Source organism: Muntiacus reevesi, chromosome 7 (assembly GCF_963930625.1).
Source record: "Muntiacus reevesi chromosome 7, mMunRee1.1, whole genome shotgun sequence".
Classification (NCBI taxonomy): domain Eukaryota; kingdom Metazoa; phylum Chordata; class Mammalia; order Artiodactyla; family Cervidae; genus Muntiacus; species Muntiacus reevesi.
In genome coordinates this window covers 49,408,750-49,428,766 of record NC_089255.1, presented here as the reverse complement: position 1 = coordinate 49,428,766, position 20,017 = coordinate 49,408,750, and the positions used below count along the sequence as shown (strand labels likewise).

General features: G+C 40.3%; 1 protein-coding gene across 1 annotated transcript in view; it reads right to left on the bottom strand.

Annotated features, from left to right (window-relative positions):
• The window catches only part of MYO1E (myosin IE), a 211,836-nt gene that overhangs the window by 102,560 nt on the left and 89,259 nt on the right, over nt 1–20,017 (bottom strand). The window contains 3 exon segments of the mRNA XM_065942033.1: nt 2,539–2,633; nt 5,743–5,832; nt 15,667–15,810. Coding sequence (XP_065798105.1) covers nt 2,539–2,633; nt 5,743–5,832; nt 15,667–15,810 — 329 coding nt within the window.

Below are 20,017 nucleotides of genomic sequence, written 5' to 3'. Positions count from 1 at the left end.
ATGTAAATAGTTTAAACAGTTTTAAAACAAAATTAAAATAAAAAATTTAAACTTCCAAAATCCAAAATGAAATACATGAACCTAACTGTAGGTCAAATTGACATGTTAATTACACAGAAAAGTATTATGTCAAGTGACTTTTAAAATCCAATATTTTGACTGTACATCCTAAGGACAAAAAAGAACAAAGAAATTTTAAAGTGAGATAGTATTGCTACAAATAATGTTGGTATTGTTATATTAAAGCATTAATAGAATTATTTATTTGCTTTACCCCATTATTTACTATGCAATATATCTTTTATAAATATATACTTATTTAAGTATAAGTATATACTTATTTATTTATAATTTTATGCACAGGCATAGTATAGCTCAAATAATTCTAATGATGTCATCAGGAACCAAGGTTTTCAGAATAAGAGAAATGGCATTCAAACATAAAATGCAAAGAAGTAAAATCTTACAAATGAACTGAACATTATCAGTGTGAATTGATGTTTCATATTTTTCTTAAAAAGTTCATATTCCTTGCTTTTGTCCTCTGAAAAGAACAAGAAGCACCATTAACACACAGCAGTGAGCACTCTTCATCACTGGATTGATAGTCTCTAAATACTATTTCCCATTAAAATGAGCCAGGGCTTTCTGATGAAATGGCTGAACCTAAGGCTTGGCAGAAAATGTACAAGATAAGCCTGGAACATCTTATACAAGAAAACTATCAAAGACTACTGGAGTCATATCAAAGGGACAAAGGAGCCAATACAAAGGACTCTCACAAACCAAAGGTGGGACTATTTGAACCTAAAAGAAAAACTGCAATGCAGTTAAACAGGTAAGGTATTTAAAACCCACCAGTATAGAATGATACTGAAAACAAAAACATTATACTTTGGGAGGCTGCTAGGGCATCAACTTATTGCTTCAAAAATTAGTAAATGAAAATAACAAATGAAGCTTTTTATCCAATTTTCCCATTTAGATTATATTTTATGATAAACGAAAGAAAACTCTAATTAATAAATTAATATAGAAGGAACACAATTAGAAAATTATTTTTCAACTGTTAATTAAATGATTGTGAAATGAGAATTTATAATGAATGGACTCACTGGAAATCTGAACATCACAAAAAGTTAGTCAAACAGGCATTAAGGGCAAGGCATCAATGATGGAGCATTTTTTGCTAAAAAAATTGAAACTGAATCTAAGCAAGCTTTCAAAGCCTGTCAATTTACAGGAAATATAGGGGACAGTGCAAAGTCATGGGATGCAACTAGCTATTATCAGACTGCAGAAAATTCTACAGGACAAAACTTTTTCTTTAACAAATAAACACCAAGAAAACAAAAAGAATAAGAGAGAACTATTAATGATTAAAAGACCTGAGAGACACACAGCTAAATATGAAACATGAGCCTTTGAAACCCAAATAAAAATAAATCAACTGTTAAAAAAAAAAAGAATTTATAAGACAATTGTGGAATTGGAATACCGATAATATTAGATCAGACTGAAGGAATTACTCAATTTTTTTCAGTTCTGATAAGAATGGTCTTTTAGAGGTATACACTGAATTACTGACAAATGAAATTATTTTCTGCCTAGGATTGAATCAAGTGGGGGCAGAGTGGGAGGACTAGGTAAAACAGGGTTGACCATATATTAATAAATGTACAAAGTAAACAGATACACAGGGCTTATTATAATACTTTTTGTAATTTTGTGTATGCTTGTAAATACAAATAGGATTTTTTCCTTTAATTTTCTTTTTTTTCCTTTAATTTTCATTAAAAAAATTAAGAATTAAAAAATTAAAGCACGAAAAAAGATGAGCAAAAATAACAAAGATGACAGTTAATAACTGCCAAGTTCTAAGTGATGGAAATATGGATTGCTTGTGTTTTCTGTATGTTTGAAAATGTTTGTAACAGTAAACAAAATTGTAAAAGCACTTCAAGCCAGCAAAGACTCAGAGATGGGTCAGGTTAAAAGGATTGTGAAATATAGCTGTGGACGCCTAATGCTGGCTTTGACCAGTAATGCCTTCAGAAAATTAAAAGCAAATAACAACAAAAAAACCCCAAAAAAGTTCAAACTTGAAATATTAAGGAAAAAGGACCTAGAAAAAAGGACTCCAGCTGACAAAACAGTGACACATGCTTACTATACTCGTAACATAAAGGATTTCCAATTCAGAGTAAAACCACAATACAGTCCAAAATGGGAGGGGAAGTGTCTTGAGATTTTATTTCTGGGTCTGATGACAATCAGAGAAAGACTGAGCTAGAACCATGTGCCCTAAAGCCTTAATGCTTCAAGCGACACGGGTACAAAAAGCAACCTCAGAAGCACAGAGCTTTATGATTTGAGGTTATAAAATACACCAAGGCAAAGCTAACAGGCTACTTGTTACTCAGATACATTAACCAGCCTCTGAAATGAGAAGCTATTGCAGAAGCATTGCTCCTTGACAGCATCCTATGTACAGCATGGTCTTGTGTTCCCTGGACCTAAAAATGTTCTTTTCCATACCTGATGATGACACATTGGTTCTCTCTGTCAATTATCATATTTCTGAACATATTATCTGCAAGAGCATAGATATGTGGTGGGTTCTCATATTGTGCCTAGAAAAGCAAAACAAAACAAAACCACGGTCAGATAAAAGCAACACATTTCTTTTCTTGGCTTTGGAAATGAACATGACACTGTATAGTCCCCATCTTAAAGGCTGTGTAATACAAGAATCATAAAGTCGCCAAGATCCTGAGGAGGTACACCTAGCACAATGAAGATGGAAGGAATTTGGAAGGACTTTCTGTAGGCCTATGAGTGATTCAGCCTTCAGACAAGACCCATGGTCTTCAGGTACTCCACCACCACGCCCTTCTACCCGCAGCATGCCTCTGCAGGCCACATGCCGTTTCTAAGGGTCTCTGAAAGGCGTTTGGGCAACAGGTCTTAAGAGAGACCTACTAAAAACCTGGACCTGACTTGTACTAAATCAGAAATTCTACATTATTTTTTTTCCCTAAGAGGCAAGTTGCAGATCTTGGGACCCTAGAGGAAACTGAGACTATTAGAAAATAAGGAAAAAAACTTATTTTCCATAAGAAGAAGGCAGGAGGTGTGGTTCTTTAGAGGGATAAACAGGTTTGACCAGTTTGTTCCATCTCAACATGGAAAAACAAAAATTTCTACCACACCAAGAGAGTGGATTTGTACTTGAGTCTCATGGGATATCTGAGCTATGCATAATATAAATCCACCAGTAAATTCACTGTGTCAGGACGACTTCAGCCCTGCTTTCTTCAGTTTCTTGGCACCACTTCTACCACTCCCACCAAAGTCACTAAAAAGAAAAATACTTCATATGGTGGAAAGCTGGAGAAAGAACACTCCTTAAATTTAAGACTATGTAACACAGAAGAGTGAGAAGAAAGTCACATCCAGAGTGAGAAGACATTTAGACTCTGTCCTTCCCTTCTCTGCTCTCCATCTCTAGAGTGGGGATAACAAGGTCCATGGTATCCACATCTCACAAGGCCACTGAGATGACACATGGGAAAGTAATTAGAAAAGGTTAGTGAAACACATAGCTAAAGTAGAATGTACTGCATCCCAACTTTGAGTCTTATTATGCAACAACTTACTATATCATACGGGGCCTGCCCCAGAAATGGCCACTCATCGCAAGCTCTGGCGGATCAGAGATGAGTGACGAGGAGGGGTGACTGCTTTGATGTCTGCACCCAAGTTAAGCGCTGATGTATCCAGCGCCCATGGCTCCCTATGTGTGAGTAGGGGTCCCAGGAGGGAAACTGCTCAGTGAGGTCTAAAACTCATTCCCTGGGACTGATGAACTGGATAATTCTATATAGGAACAAAAATATGTCATTCCTGCCTTCACTTCACAGTCAAGGGAATGCATGGATGGGACTGCAAGATGTTCATTCACGATTACATTTAACACTTCTCTGGAAATAGAGGAAAAGAAAAGAGAACAAGGGAATTCCCTGCCAGTCCAGTGCCTGCATTCACTGCCAGGGACACGGGTTCAATGCCTGGTCAGGGAACTAAGACCTCACATGCCACAAGGCACAGCCAAAAATAAAAACAAAAGCTGGAAATAGCATGGAGAGAAAACTGTGAACAGTAGCGGGAAAGGAGTGGGCAAGTAATTGTCCAGTAAGGCCTCAAATCCACTTAACTAGTTATACTTGACCTCTGTGCATCACTCTATATTTCCAACTGGTTTCTCATCTCTGGGCTCATGGTATTTTTCATCTACTGATGAGAATTACCCCTGGAGGAAGGCATGGCAACCCACTCCAGTATTCTTGCCTGGAGAACCCCTTGGACAGAGGAGCCTGGTGGGCTATGGTCCATAGGGTTGAAAAGACTCAGAAACAACTGAGCACGCATGATAAGAATGGTAGGGTAGCCATTTCTTCTACCTGATTCTGCCCTTGTCTGAAACCCCTGAAAGTCACTGAGACCTGACCTCAATTCCTAGCTCCAAAACTCAATAGATTCAATTATTTCACCTCTATGAGCCTGTGTTTCCTCATCTATGAAACAGACATGCATCGTAATACACAGCCAGCATCCAGGGCTGCTTTATTATTGCTGCAAATATAAACATAGTACCTGGCACCCAGTAAATACCAATTTTACAACATTCTGTTGCCATCAGCAGTTAAAAATAAATGTATTTTTTTTTAATTCTAGGGCATTTCTTTAAAAAGAAACTCTTCAAAAGATGAACGGTCTAAAAGGGACTCATGTAAGAACGCTTTTCAGAGCACTGGAAAGAAACAGCAGGAATACACAGCGCTTCCATCCACCCCGCCTAGGCTGTCGCTGCGGACTCCAAGCCAGCTCCGTGCTGGCGGCCCCGGGCCCTGCTGATCAGGGCGCCAGGGCAGGGCCAGGCTCTGCCGACAGTGTTTCCCTTGTGCTGGGCTCCCATAAAGGCAGCATTATCAAAGGTCTTTCGCGTGGCAGCCTCCTTCGGCTCCAGCTACCAGCACCATTCATCTGGCAACAATGGGGTGGGCTCTTGCTCTGGGTAAATTGCCTTCCACTTCAACTGATGAATTTGTGTGGGCTCCCTTTTGTTTGTTTTCCAGGGGTCAGGATTAATGAACGCTCTTGTGCTTCTGCTGCAAAGGAAAGAGGGAAGGAAAAATATGTAGAGATGGGGAGGCCTGGGGAAGTGAGGAGCCAGAGAATGAAATATACAAATTAGGATTACAGATTCTATTTTTATGTCACAACTGAAATGGCTATGGAGCTGGGTCTGAATAGGAATGAGGGTGTCACATTAATAAGTGAAATTAAAAAAGATTTGCTTTTCATGTTCCAGTCACAGCCACGGTTTCAATGATTTGTAGAGAATGGTTCCCATCGCCCAATTTATTTTTTTTACTGATTAATTTTTTACTCTTTAGAGTTTTGTGACATATGTGGAAGGAGGAAGATGCCTAAACCTGTAAGTCCTACATTCCATTAAACTAATATTGCATATAACATTCCAATATTAATAGTCCTAAGCTTTTTTTGAGCTGTACTCTAAAGAGCAGCACATCATTAAAAAAAATCAAACAATGTAATCTATTTAAGCTTCCCCAATAAATTTATATAAGAAAATGCAAATGTATTGCCAACTTCAATTGCCCATACATCATAAAAACCCCCAAACACTACAGTAATTTTATGTGGCATGTAACTTACCGCTCCTTGGTACATTTCAATTTCCTTTTCCCCAAAATATGGCATCTGCTTGAAAGGGTTGACTGAGATTAATACAGATCCTATATATGTCTGAATTTAAATTCAGTTAAGGTCTATCATTAATCTTCACAGCTACACAGCTACACATTAAGCAACCAGATGTTATCAAGAATTCATAATGATTGTCCCAATGAAAAGCTCATGGGTTTGTTTTCTAAAAGATTACAAATAAAGACAAAAGCAATTACCAAGTAGTTCAGGTTTTGTTCTTCAGGAAGAGTAATGAACTTAATTACCAAGGTATTACAAAAATAAATCATTACTTTAAGTGAACTGAAACACATTCTCTCAAGACTGGTGACATGAATGGCTAGGGTAAAAAACCAAATGATCAAGGACTAAAAAGAGCAAATATTTTCTCCTTGGTATCTCTTAGGTATACTGAGAACACATTCATTTACTTGTTTAATAAACAGAGGGATATAAGATGAACTGAACAGTCCTGCTCTTTAGAAGCCATGGAGAACTGAGTTGTATCCATAAGTAGAATTCAGAGCAGAAAATTACAAATGCGTATAGATCAGGTTGTGGAGAAGGAAATGGCAACCCACTCCAGTATTCTTGCCTGGAAACTTCCAAGGACAGAGGCATCTGATGGACTACAGTCCATGGAGGACTCCAAGAATCGGACACAACTGAGCATCTGCGCATAGATCAGGTTTAGGGAAGAAGGGATTACTTATGTATGGGAAATTCTGGAAGGCCCCTCGGAAGAAAATGTGTTACTTATGTCCCCAAAATGAAGTGCTATTATAACATACAAAATATTTCTATTTATCATTCAATAATCAACTAGCTCGAATTAGATGTCTACAACTTGCCAGGCACTGGTACATATGCTGGGGATATACAGCAGTGGACAAAACAGAACAGATGTAAAAATATCATTAAAAAATGCAAACATCAACAAAAAACAAAACATACACAGTACTCAAAATTGTTTCTTTTAATCAATGACTTCAAAATGTTTAGAAATTTTGCAGTTAAGAATGTAAAGCTAGGACTTCCCTGGTGGTCCAGCAGTTTAGACTCTGCCTCGCAATGCAGGGGACACAGGTTCGATCTCTGAAAGCTGTGAGATTTCCTTCCCCAAGGGGACATTTATACATTAGGACCTAAGTGTCAAATAGAACAACACACAGGAAAGTGTGATCAGATTACCAAGCTCCCTATGCCAGTTCTATTCTACTCTGGCCTTGGGCAAGTCTCATCTCTAAGTGGTGGTGATTGGAAGATGGGGTAAATAGAACCTACTTGATAGGTTTTGTTACGAGAATTAAGCAATGCAGTATCAAATGCTCAGTACAATGTCTGATATGTAGTAGAGGCAGTTTCCTTAATTCATATACTTCAAAATACTCACCGTGTCACCTCTGAGAAGCAGTGTTAGTATTACTGAATACAAATGAGTCAAGTGTGGAATGGATCATATACTATTTAAAAAATAATATTAATACATGAAGGGGAGAACAGGGAATGATTTGGCTGCAATTTTGCTTGCTTTTTCACTAAACAGAAAGATTTGCAGACTCAAAAGGGCTGAACGTGAAATACTCAGTTCAGTTCAGTCGCTCAGTTGTGTCCGACTCTTTGCGTGAAATACTGAGTTGGCCAAAAAGTTCGTTCAGCCAGCCCAGTAGCAGTAGAGAAGATAGGTCCCTTTTCACAGCACACCCAGATGCACCCTGCACCGCTCAGGCGCAGGGGCAGACCATGGCACTGAAAGAAAACGCAGATGAGGCAGTGAATCATAACTGAAAATCACTCCAGAATCATGGAAGAATGGCCAAGAGAAAACATGGTTCTAAGCGCCAAAGTCAGAGGAGGCCAACAACAGATTAGAAGCCGGCTTTTTTTGAGGTAAGATTTAGAACAGATTTATTGTTAGATTTAGAAAGCAGGTCACAAGTGTGCGTGGTGTTACAGCCAAGACTCAAAAAGTGTTGATAAAAACAAACACTGATCGAACACATACATGTATAGATCACATCGATCTAAGTTCCCGATGACAACCTTGATACTATTTTAATCCTATTTTACTAGGAGGAAACTGAGGCATGAGAAATTTTCAATATTCAGAAAATACAGCATTGCTATGATCACATTCATTACAGAAGAAGGCGATGTCTACGCCTACATCTGGAGAATGGGTGCTTCTTCCTTAGCTGTAACGGTACTACTATGAATGCCACCTGAATGAACTGATCACTGTATTCAGAGAATACAGAGCTGCCAGAGGGGGACTGGCAAGAGTGTACTCATTGGAAAAGACCCTGAGGCTGGGAAAGATTGAGGACAGCAGAGAAGGGGGCAATAGAGGTTGAGATGGTTGGATGGCATCACTGACTCAGTGGACATGACTTTGAACAAACATCAGGAAATAGTGAAAGACTGGGAAGCCTGATATGCTGCAGGCCATGGGGTCATAAAGAGTCGGACACAACTTAGTGACTGAACAACAGAGAAGAGACTTTCTTGATGGTCCAGTGATTAACACTTTGCCTTCCAATGCAGTGGGTGCAGGTTCCTGGTTAGGGAACTAAGAATCCACATGCCTTATGGCCAAAAAACCAACACATTAAACAAAAGCACTATTAAAACAAATTCAATAAACACTTTAAAAATGGTCCACATCAAAAAAGGAAAAAAAAGAGTTCCTAGAGGACCTGAGCTATAGAAGCAAATTTGGAGAGCTCTGCAGTGGCCACAGGACTGGAAAAGATCAGTTTTCACTCCAATCACTAGGAAAGGCAATGCCAAAGGATGCTCAAACTACCACACAATTGCACTCATTTCACACGCTAGTAAAGTAATGCTCAAAATTCTCCAAGCCAGGCTTCAGCAATATGTGAACCGTGAACTTCCAGATGTTCAAGTTGGTTTTAGAAAAGGCAGAGGAACCAGAGATCAAATTGCCAACATCTGATGGACTATCAAAAAAGCAAGAGAGTTCCAGAAAAACATCTATTTCTGCTTTATTGACTATGCCAAAGCCTTTGACTGTGTGGATCACAATAAACTGTGGAAAATTCTGAAAGAGATGGGAATACCAGATCACCTGACCTGCCTCTTGAGAAATCTGTATGCAGGTCAGAAAGCAACAGTTAGAACTGGACTGAAACAACAGACTGGTTCCAAATGGGAAAAGGAGTATGTCAAGGCTGTATATTGTCAACCTGCTTATTTACTTTATATGCAGAGTACATCATGAGAAACGCTGGACTGGATGAAGCACAAGCTGGAATTGAGATTGCTGGGAGAAATATCAATAACCTCAGATATGCAGATGACACCACCCTTATGGCAGAAAGTGAAGAACTAAAGAGCCTCTTGATGAAAGTGAAAGAGGAGAGTGAAAAGTTGACTTAAAGCTCAACATTCGGAAAACAAAGATCATGGCATCCGGTTCCATCACTTCATGGCAAATAGATGGAGAAACAGTGGAAAACAGTGGCAGACTTTATTTTTTTTGGGGGGGGGGGGTGCTCCAAAATCACTGCAGATGGTGACTTCAGCCATGAAATTAAAAGATGCTTGCTCCTTGGAAGAAAATTTATGACCAACCTAGACAGCATATTAAAAAGCAGAGACATTACTTTGCCAACAAAGGTCTGTCTAGTCAAGGCTATGGTTTTTCTAGTAGTCGTGTATGGATGTGAGAGTTGGACTATAAAGAAAGCTGAGTGCCGAAGAACAGATGCTTTTGAACTGTGGTGTTGGAAAAGACTCTTGAGAGTCCCTTGGACTGCAAAGAGATCCAACCAGTCCATCCTAAAAGAAATCAGTTCTGAATGTTCATTGGAAGGACTGATGCTGAAGCTAAAACTTCAATACTTTGGCCACCTGATGCGAAGAGCTGACTTGTTTGAAAAGACCCTGATGCTGGGAAAGATTGAAAGCGAGAGGAGAGGGGGACGACTGAGGATGAGACGGTTAGATGGCATCACCGACTCACCGGACACTGAGTTTGAGTAAACTCCGGGAGTTGGTGATGGACAGAGAGGCCTGGCGTGCTGCAGTCTGTGGGGTGGCAAAGAGTCGGAGTGACTCAGTCACAACTGAGTGACTGAACTGAACTGAGCCCAACCTTGGTTCTCCAGTAAATAAATCTGGATTGGGTTAACATAAGAACTCCTATAGGAGGCAACATTTTTTTTTTTTTTTTTACTGTTAATAATCTGCTATGTTGCTATGTGAAAAGACAAAGTCTTGATTTTCACTAAGTAGTCTATATAAATTCTGACAAGGAGATGTTCAGAGAAAAAAAAATTTCTTTTGGAGTATTCTAGGCCAATCATGAATCAGTCGTGAGTCAGACTGGAAGAAGGATCTCAGTATTCTCATGGGAAGTATTATTTGAGGGGGGACTCCTGAAAAGCAAAGTTTGGTTTGAAATGGATAATGTATCTTCTATCTACACTAAGTAGCTACAAATTTACTTAAATCAGAATAGAGACAAGAGAATTTTATTTGGAATTTAAAGGAAACAAACGTGTTTTTCCCACCTGCCTGGGTCTGCAGATACCTCAGCTACTCTCAAGAGAGCACAGGTCTTCTCCTGGGTTGGGCCACTTTCCAGATAACTCCAATACTCACTTCCCACTCCTTGCTGCATAATTCAGGTGTGCCTTTGGAAAAAGCTTTTCCATCACTGTCTCCACCCACATAACTTTTGGCTAGAATGGTGTGGCCCAAGGCTAACTTTCAAATTGTATGGAGATACACAAGGCTATGACTTAAAAAAAAAGAAATAAATGCCATTTTATTATTGCTAACAGAATATGCAAGACAGAAGAGAGCCAACAGATCTTTGACTGACTGGCTCCCAAATGTTTGTGGATCCATAAGCTTTCATTGATCTGCAAAAAGAATGACAAAAAGAGAAACAGAGCCCTCAATTTTTCATAAAGTCCAATTTTTTCAGTATAAAGGGCCATCCTTTACTTTTAAACTATTTCCTTTCTATTTTGGGGGTGTTAAAATATTCTTTCTTTTATGAAATGTGATGGTAGCACAGTGTCTATAAATTTTTTTTAATGGTCTTATAAGGAAAAGTTTTAACTTTTTTTATATTTAAAACAGCTCATACTCTATTTTATTTTTTAAACTTTAAACTTTTTATTTTGTTTTGGGGTATAGCCGATTAACAATGTTGTGGTAATTTCAGGTAAACAATGAAGGGACTCAGCCATACATACACATGTATCGATTCTCTCCCAAGCTCCCCTCCTATCCAGGGTGGCCCATAACACTTGAGTTATGTTCCATGAGTTATGAGTTCCATGTGTCATACAACAGGTCCTTGTTGGTTATTCATTTTGAATATAGGAGTGTGTGCATGACCTTCCCAAACTCCCTAACTATCCCTTCCCCTGGCAACCATAAATTTGTTTTCCAAGTCTCTGAGTCTCTTTCTGTTTTGTGACAAGAGTTTAACATTTTAAAAAAACATTTTAATAGCCAGTATTCCCTCTAACTGTCCACACTGATCTAGTCAACCTCCCTGGATTCATCACTGAGGTGGAGCAGGGAGGTGAGGTGATGTGTGAAGTCACATATGTGGAAATGATGGAACTTGAGCCCCTGGCTTTGGCCATCAGACCCACATTCATCTCACTGCAGCAACATCCCCCCCAACCCCAACATGAACTGGCAGCAAAGGGCCAAACCTCATTTGGAACAAGGGCACTGCTTTGAGCTCTGGTTGGTCTGGCACAAGTGTCTCAACTCCTAATTGTAGGGTTGAAAACGCCAAACACACTTGAGTGTGGTCTTTGAGGAAAAACAAGTTTGGAGAAAGTTGGACCCAATGAGGCCATGGTGCTTTGTTCAAGAACTATTTTTGTCAGCCAAGTGGCTGTAAGTGATGTCTCACCAAGCAGAGGGCGAACACAGCAAGGTCCCTCCTATATTTTAGAACTGAAATTGTAAGGGTGGCAACACTTCGGAAAAATAGACAGGAAATGAAACCTTCCTAGTCCTAGGATAAATAACTGAAAAAAATGGGTTTTCCTTGGTTGACAACGTTTGCATTTTCTAAGCAGATTTTTTTTTCCCACTGTGGAACAAAGAAATGTGCAGTCAGCCTGAATGCATTAACCACTGATTGTTCCAAAGGCTGACCTTCAGCACAAGACAATGCGCTGCTATTAGATGCAGAAGAGGTCAAATGAACAATATTATAACTTAATCTAAAATTGAATCTCTTCTCGTCTTCACTATTGAGCTTAGAAGAGAGGGAGGGGAAACTCATTTACAATACCAATGCGATCCTATCATAATAATATTCCCTTGGCATTGAACTGATAAAGAAGGCTCTTATCTCCTATTTAGAGGAAAAGATTCGCAGTTAGACCCTTGGTATTATTTCATAAACATCCAAAAGAGCCACCAAGCTTCTTCAAAGCTGAAAGCTGCTCTGTGCTATTGCCGGAAAACACACTGATGTCGAATTTCTCATATACTGAGTGGGCAGAGATTTCTACAACACAAAGTCTATTAGTGGTCAACTAACTCATTTCCTTGGTAGAACACATGATTAGTCAGTCATTGATTCAAAGACATTAATTCAAAGAAATCAGCCCCCTCTGTGTGAGTCATTTTAGAATTCTGCTGTCTGAAAATAAAAAGCAAGACTTCATAGTCAACAGATTTTCAACAAACACTTAATATAATGCACCATGCCAAGAATTATGTGGAAAAGAAATGAACAATGCAGGATGGTGCCATTGTTTAGCTATAATTAATAAGAAGGCACATGCATGTATACACATGTCTTGTTGTTGTTGTTTAGTTCACCAGGGAAGCCCATACATATATGTCTATATGTGATTAAACTGAAAAATACATTAGGTTACTAGGAGCAAACTTTATATGGTGGGATTCCAAGGGATTTTAGTGTTCTTTCTAGTTAACTGCATTTTGTAGATCATGTTAAATGAACATTTATTGCTTTAAAGTTGTTTTTAAACTTTACTTTTAAAAAGATATGTAAAGGACACAATTCCTTTTCTTAAGGAATTTCTAGTATTTTAGGGGTAAATGGCCATAGGGGGAAAAGCGAATCTGTCTGGGTTGATGATGGACAGCTGCTGATAACCACTGACATTTTTTTCTTTTCTTACCCAGCTGATCAAAAACCATGTCTACATAAATAATGAGCCCATGTTCTAAGAACATTCCAATAAATAATGAGTTCAATTACATTCATTGGAAATTAGCCTTTTATGGGCTTGTCAATAAACCAATCCTCCATTTAAAAGTTTCTATGGTAAAATGCTGTAAAGTAATTAGCCTCCAACGAATAAAAATAAATGGAAAAAAAATAAAAATAAAAGTTTCTATGGTAAAATGCATCTGAATGTCCAAAAGCAACTTTATAAATGAGTTTTTGGAACATAATTCAAAAATATGAGAGAACTTGTACACTTGCCTTAATGTATGATAATAATAACCAACACTAGCCATGTATTCACTGCATTTGTTATTTCATTTCACCCTAAACAGCCTCATGTAGGAGTTTTTATCATCACTTCCATTTTACAGGTCAGGAAATCAAGAAACACAGATCACAAAACTTGTATAAGATCACCAAGCTCATGCAGATTAAGGCTCAAAGCCAGGCTATCCAGATTCATTCCAACTTTCTCTGGTCCATCATCGGCCAGTTTCCATGGGTCTCGCACACAAAAGTTATTAAAACCTTTCAATGATAAGCCTAGATAAAGTGAGCATATTTCAACTTTTTTGCCAAATAAAACAAAAACTTACAACTGCATACAACTGCTTCCATACAATTAAAGGAAGCTCTGCACAGGTATCTAGGAGTCAGCAAATGTTCCCTGTAAAGGATCAGAGAATAATTAGTTCAGGTTTTGTGGATCACAGGGTCTGTTGCAAATACTCAAGTCTGCCACTGTAGCATAAAAGCAGTGTCAGACAACACTTTAAAACAAGTAAAACAACCAGCATGGCTGCATTCCAATAAAATCCTGTGGTGGGTGGGGATTTCTCTGTAGGCAGTGGGGCTTCCACACCTGATCAAGATGCTATTATAATGTGCTTAATGAATCCAAGTATATCTATTAATACTTAAAAGCAGGGGTTTAGGGATTTAACTACCCAGATAATTGGTAAAATTTCCTATGGTAAACAAGAAACAGCACAGTATTGGTTAGAAACATCCAAGTACCTTGGAATGTTTATTAGCATAAATACCTGGTAAGTTGAGCTCCTTCCTCATCAATGATGGAAATGATGCAAAACTACTGCTGCATGTTTACAGATGCTTTTATCTAAGAGTAAGAGGAGCGGTGTAAATAATACACAGAAGCTATGGATGTGAAGACTTTACCTCCCCAAGGTTTAGAGGTTAAAACCTAAAAAGGTATGTTACAGTGGTTGCAAAGACTCTACTTTTAATGGCCATCCAGAACACCACACCCTCAGAAGCCACCAACAGCATCACCACCAAGAGCATAAACCTTCTGGTACTACTATACAGCTTTTCACAGACTCCTGCTTGTCTATGACCAATTCTACAATAATTATACTAAAATAACTTTACATAGTTGCACCAAACAGAACTCCTGAATCCTGCAGGAACTTAAGCAACTATCATAGCTCTCTATGAAGTTTATAATGAAGTCAACACACATTTGAATCAAATTTCCGTTCTGAATGTTCTCCAGTCCTACACAAAATGGAATCTGGCAAGCTAAGACTGAAACATAAAGCACAACTCAAGAACGTCAGACATTTTCAGTAATTGATCTTCGCTTCTTTTATTTCTTTTAGTAAACGTAAGAATGCAGAAAAACAGGCAAAATGGCATATATTTTGCATGAGGTAATCTTTTTTAAACCTTTTAAGTCTGGACTTATCAGTCTCTGCTTTGCAATAGGGAACATTACTGACAGAACTCTGCAGATCAGGACATTCTTTAGGAAGAGCACAGGTTTTAGACACCACGTGTGTGGCTAGAGCACGTCAAAGGTACAGTGCCATGGACTGAAATAGAGAATACTGGCTTCATCTTTTTGTTTTCCCCACACAGTGTGGCATTTGGGATCTGAGTTCCCTGACCAGGGATTGAACCTGTGCTCCCTGCAGTGGAAGCACAGAGTCATAACCACTAGGTCTCCAGGGAAGTCCTTGGCTGCATCATGATTTTGAGGCAGGAAGAAACTTTAAACTAAAAACACCAAGAAAAAACTTTAGCTCTGTAGCACTGAGACATATAATTACCATATGTAAAATAGACAGCTAGTGGGAAGTTGCTATATAACACAGGGAGCTCAATCCAGTGCTCTGTGACAACCTAGAAGGATGGAATGAGGGGAGGGGGAGAGGGCGGTTCAAGAGGGAGGTGTGTTAGTCACTCAGTCATGTCTGGCTCTCTGTGACCCCATGAACTGTAGCCCACCAGGCTCCTCAGTCCACGGGATTCTCCAGGCAAGAATACTGGAGTCGGCTGCCATTCCTTTCTCCAGGGGATCTTCCCAACTGAGGGATTGAACCCGGTCTCCTGCACTTCAGGCAGATTCTTTCTCTTCTGAGCCATGAAGGAAGCCAAGAGGGATGGGATATATGTACACTTGTGGCTGATTCAGGTTGCTCTGTATGGTAGAAACCAACACAATATTATAAAGCAAATGTTCTCCAATTAAAAATAAATTAAAAAAAGAAAAACAACTTTAGCACCATCTTTGCCCTTCCCACAGCCTGAATCAAGCAGCAAAAAGTACAAAGCCACATTCTGAAAATGACTTGAACACATAAGCATCAGTTTGGAATTTCAGATGGTCTCTTACTTAGATGTCATCTTATTAAGATGACACGTCGGAAGGAACCAATAAAGGATACAAAAATGTAGTCGTCCATGTATCTCTTCTTTAGATTCTCCACGATGGCATTCTCTGTGATCTTGGAGAGCAAGACCATGTCATCCACGCCACTGTGCTTGACATTGTGGCTCTGCCAGTGGTACCGGTAGGCTCCTTTGCTTCCCTGCAAACAGAAGACACACAATTATGAGGATGGTTCATTTTCTCCTGGAGGGAAAAAAAATTGTTGCTAAGTTCCCAAATATTCTTATATCCAATAAGAACACGCAAAGCAAACAAATATCTTGCTATTTAGATTCAGATTTCAGTTTTGCCACCTAAGTGAAGTGCGGAACGGTGATCTAAGCTTTTGTATTACTTAAGCTTCTCTCTTTAACAAAAAATGGGAAAAATAAGACCCAGTTCACAGAGTTGCTGTAAGGATTAAATAAAGCAACACATAAAGCACTGTGCAATATCCAGAGTATGGCACAGTAAATGATCAATAGGCTTGGATAATTCCTTCAAACTTACTATAGAATTAACTGACAAAAGAAGCAATGAAATAGAAACGTTCCAGACTTGTTTTGCAAATTACATGACAGAACTCAGAAGTGGAAAGAATATGCATCCCACAATGGTTATGTCATGTGGTCATAATTTCTTAAGCCATCTGAATTGCTTTCCACCCATAAACTTATCACTGTTGATGCAATATTAACTTTCCACATTCCAAGATCAGCCTTCCCAGGTAGCTCAGTGGATAAAGAATCTGCCTGCAATGCAGGAGACATAAGAGATGCAGGTTCGATCCCTGGGTCAGGAAGATCTCCTGAAGAAGGGCATGGCAACCCACTTCAATATTCTTGCCTGGAGAACCCCATGGACAGAAGATCCTGGTGGGCTACAGTCCATAGTGTCACAAAGAGTCAGACACAACTGAAGTGACTGAGCATACACACACACATTCAAAAGATAAGCCAAATTTTGATGACTGATCATACGTGGAAATAGAAAGGATGGCCTAAACATGAACACAGAACATGCTATAGACAGAAGAACCTCATCTGATCCCACGGCCTCCTTGGCTAGGTAGAGCCCTTGTCTGCTTACTGGATTTACAACTTAACACCAGGGGTGGCTCTGAGCACCAGACAGGATTTCCTATCACTTGGCATTTCCGCCATGGGATCCCTGTGTGTTGGGCTATTTGCCACGCCCTGGGATTAAGGGCAGATGTGAACACCACGGTGGCTGCACTTGGGGAGTTTCTGAAGGACACTAGATATCCATCAAATTATTCATAATTCATGTGTCAGCAACAGTCAATCTGTAAACATGTGTAAAATGGGTGTTTCAGGAGTGGGTGGAGAGTCCTTTGCCCCGGGAGAGACGGAAACCACTTCCTGGAGAAGGTGCCATGAGAAATGGATCTGTAATATTTTGAATTTGCCAGACAAGACGAGACAAAGAAGGACATTCATTATAATCTACACTCACAGGCAATAAAAAAAGTCAATGCACATGAAATAATGACAAATAACACATGACAAGATATTGGAAGGCTCTTTCTTCCTTTGGAGTTCTCTGTACATTCTACTGGACTTGTCACACGCTAGACCAGGGTGGTGGGCCCTGAACTGAACAAGACTGGCTACTCTCCATCCTCAGGAATTCACTTTTGCGGGGAGTTTCCTTTTGGAGGAGGGAGTCTGAATAAAGAAGAAAAAAATTTCTGAACAAGGGTATCTAGAAAGGCCACCTGTCAAATGTCAAAACTAGGATGAGAAAAGGCAATAGGCTCTTTGAGAGAAGGGGGAGGTGGAAGGAAACAGGATAGGTAACATTTTAAATTTCCCTTAAAAAACTCCATAATGTTTTTTCTGCAGGAGATATGGGTCCTTTGATAACAGCAAATTCTAAGAGTTTCTGGGAAAGAAACTATTATAAAACCAGACAAGGAAGGGGCCATCGTGGGAAAAGCATAGTGCCATGGGTTCAAGCTCCAAAGAGGGGTTTGGGAAGGCTTGCCACCCATGCTGCCTTGCAGAGGGAAACCATTACATGATATATTTGACTTTCTCAGAACCACATGCAGCATCAGTTCTACAAAATTACCTCAAACCTCACCATTCTCCTTCCTCTTGTGGCAAAACAGAAAGCACTGGCCACAGGATGACTCACTGGGTCTCAATCGAAGGTCCCCAGTCTATTTCCAACCAGATAAAGATTCCTGGAGACTCCTCTGCCCTCCCTCCTTTGCCAGCTTGAATATTCTTTCTGCAAAACTTGCTATGCAGAGAAATCTAAGGTCCTGGAGTAATTAACCAGTATGTGTGTTTCTTTTCAACACCAAGTAATATCCATCTACTTAAAAGGGGGTCAAAGTGTTATTTTCTCTTTAAAAATAGAAGCACAGTTGAACAAAACAGGAGGGCTACTAATAAGTTGTTATTTAATGTCTACAAAGGGCAAGAAATGGGGGAGCTCTATGTCACAGTGATGTGTTTGTACTGATCCACAGAAATGCCTTCTCAGTGCAACCCAAGTCCGTCTTGGTGTCCAGTCTAACTGCCTTCCCTCTCTCTCACTGCAGAGTGACACATTCCTGTCTGTCCCAACTCAAAGGTAGTGTCCTCTTTCTCCTGGCAGTTACTCCCCAGTACAACAGAACTCCTTGTGTGGAGTTTCAAATATTCCTCCACACAAAAAAAGTCCCGCTGGCTGGTTCTCCAGACTTCTATCTACAAGAGGATAAGGAACCAATAGAATGACTGATGGTTACTATGAGCAAGGCAGTGAGTCATTTGATTTGAGGCGAACGCTCTTTTGGCCATTCCAAACAACACTAAGAGCGAGAGGGAGCGATCAGGGCCTTCAGAGGGGGAAGGCTGACCTGCCCAGAATGCCAGGGGCAAGGTCAGAACCCACGCATGGGTAAATAAAAGCTGGGAGAGAGGGCTGGGCTGGGCAGTTCTAGCAGAGGGTGAGAACCGGATCAGGGAGCCTGGAAACCAAACAGGGATGCACAGGCTTCCAGTCCAGCCCAGGGAAGCTTAAATGTTCCCCACAGCGAAAAAGAACAACAGTTTTCTGTTTTCCTGTAGGGGACCACAGAGTTTGATCACACGGTGACTTTCCCAGAGGCCTTCCTTGGAACAGTCACAGACAGTGAGTAAGTGGGGAACAGTGGGAAGTGGTTGTCATCCTACAACCCTGGACAATATCCTTACAACAACCCTGGACAATATCCTCAGAAGCAGAAGCTGAGAGTTGCCATCAGATCACAAACTATGGTCCTAGAATTATGTGGATAAGAATGGCACTCCTGGGGGCACAGAACCTCAACCCATTTGCTTCTTCCTCCTGCCCCTAACGGGGAGGGGAGGGGCAGGACAGGCTGCCACACCTGCTGGGACGTCCCCATCTGGGTGAGGAGGGACATTTTTCCTCATGGCCAAGGTCCAGGCTACCAGGCCAGCACCTGCACGAGACTCCGCTTCCTTCTCTTCTATGGGCTTTCTGGGGGGGTAACACCTTTTTGTTTCCCAACCAGAAAAGGAAATATCTGAATAAGTAGGGGCACTCAGCAAGGTATTTCATTTCCTGACAGTTCTTGGTGGGTGAAGCACTGTTGTACAAAGGACAGGAATGTGGTTGCTGATGCCCCAAGCAAAGAAATGATAATAACGATAATAACAATGATGATGATGATGATGATAAAAGGTTACTCCTAACCCTGACAACAATTACAAGTTCTGAAAGAGAAGGACTTCCCCGGCAGCCCTGGGGTTAAGTCTCCACTCTTCCAAAATAAGGGGCATGGGTTCGATCCCTGGTGTGGGAACAAGGAAACCACATGCTACACAGTGTGGCCAAGAAGGAAAAAAAAAAAAAATGAACGAGATACTTCCCACTAAAGGTAAAGATTGAGTGCAGACTTCCTCAGGTCCATAGTTACTTTCTATGAATCAGCTGATTAAAAAGCATGGATTCATATTCAAGTTTTAAAACGTGGGGTGCGCCCACATCCACATAAGGCCTGGCGTACTCCTCACATTTAAGAGATGACACCAAGACACAGAAGTACCTCATGCGGAGGAAGAAGCCAGGGCACTGATTTTAAAAGGCGGAGTGTCCCGAACTGGTGTGTGTTCAGCAGGGTGGGGACCGGGATGAGCAAAGATGAGTCAGCGCACAAAGGCAGGTATTGTCCTGAAAGCTAACCTCCACTCCCACAGAGAGGGCCCCGGGCAGCCCTGCCCACAGCCAGGGCGCTGCCACACTCTCACTGGTGTCTCTGAGCACTTTCCTTCTTTGGTTCCTCCTGGAGGGAGGAGATGATCATATCCTGGGTAACGTGACTTCAAGTGCCCTTAAGATGCCCAGGA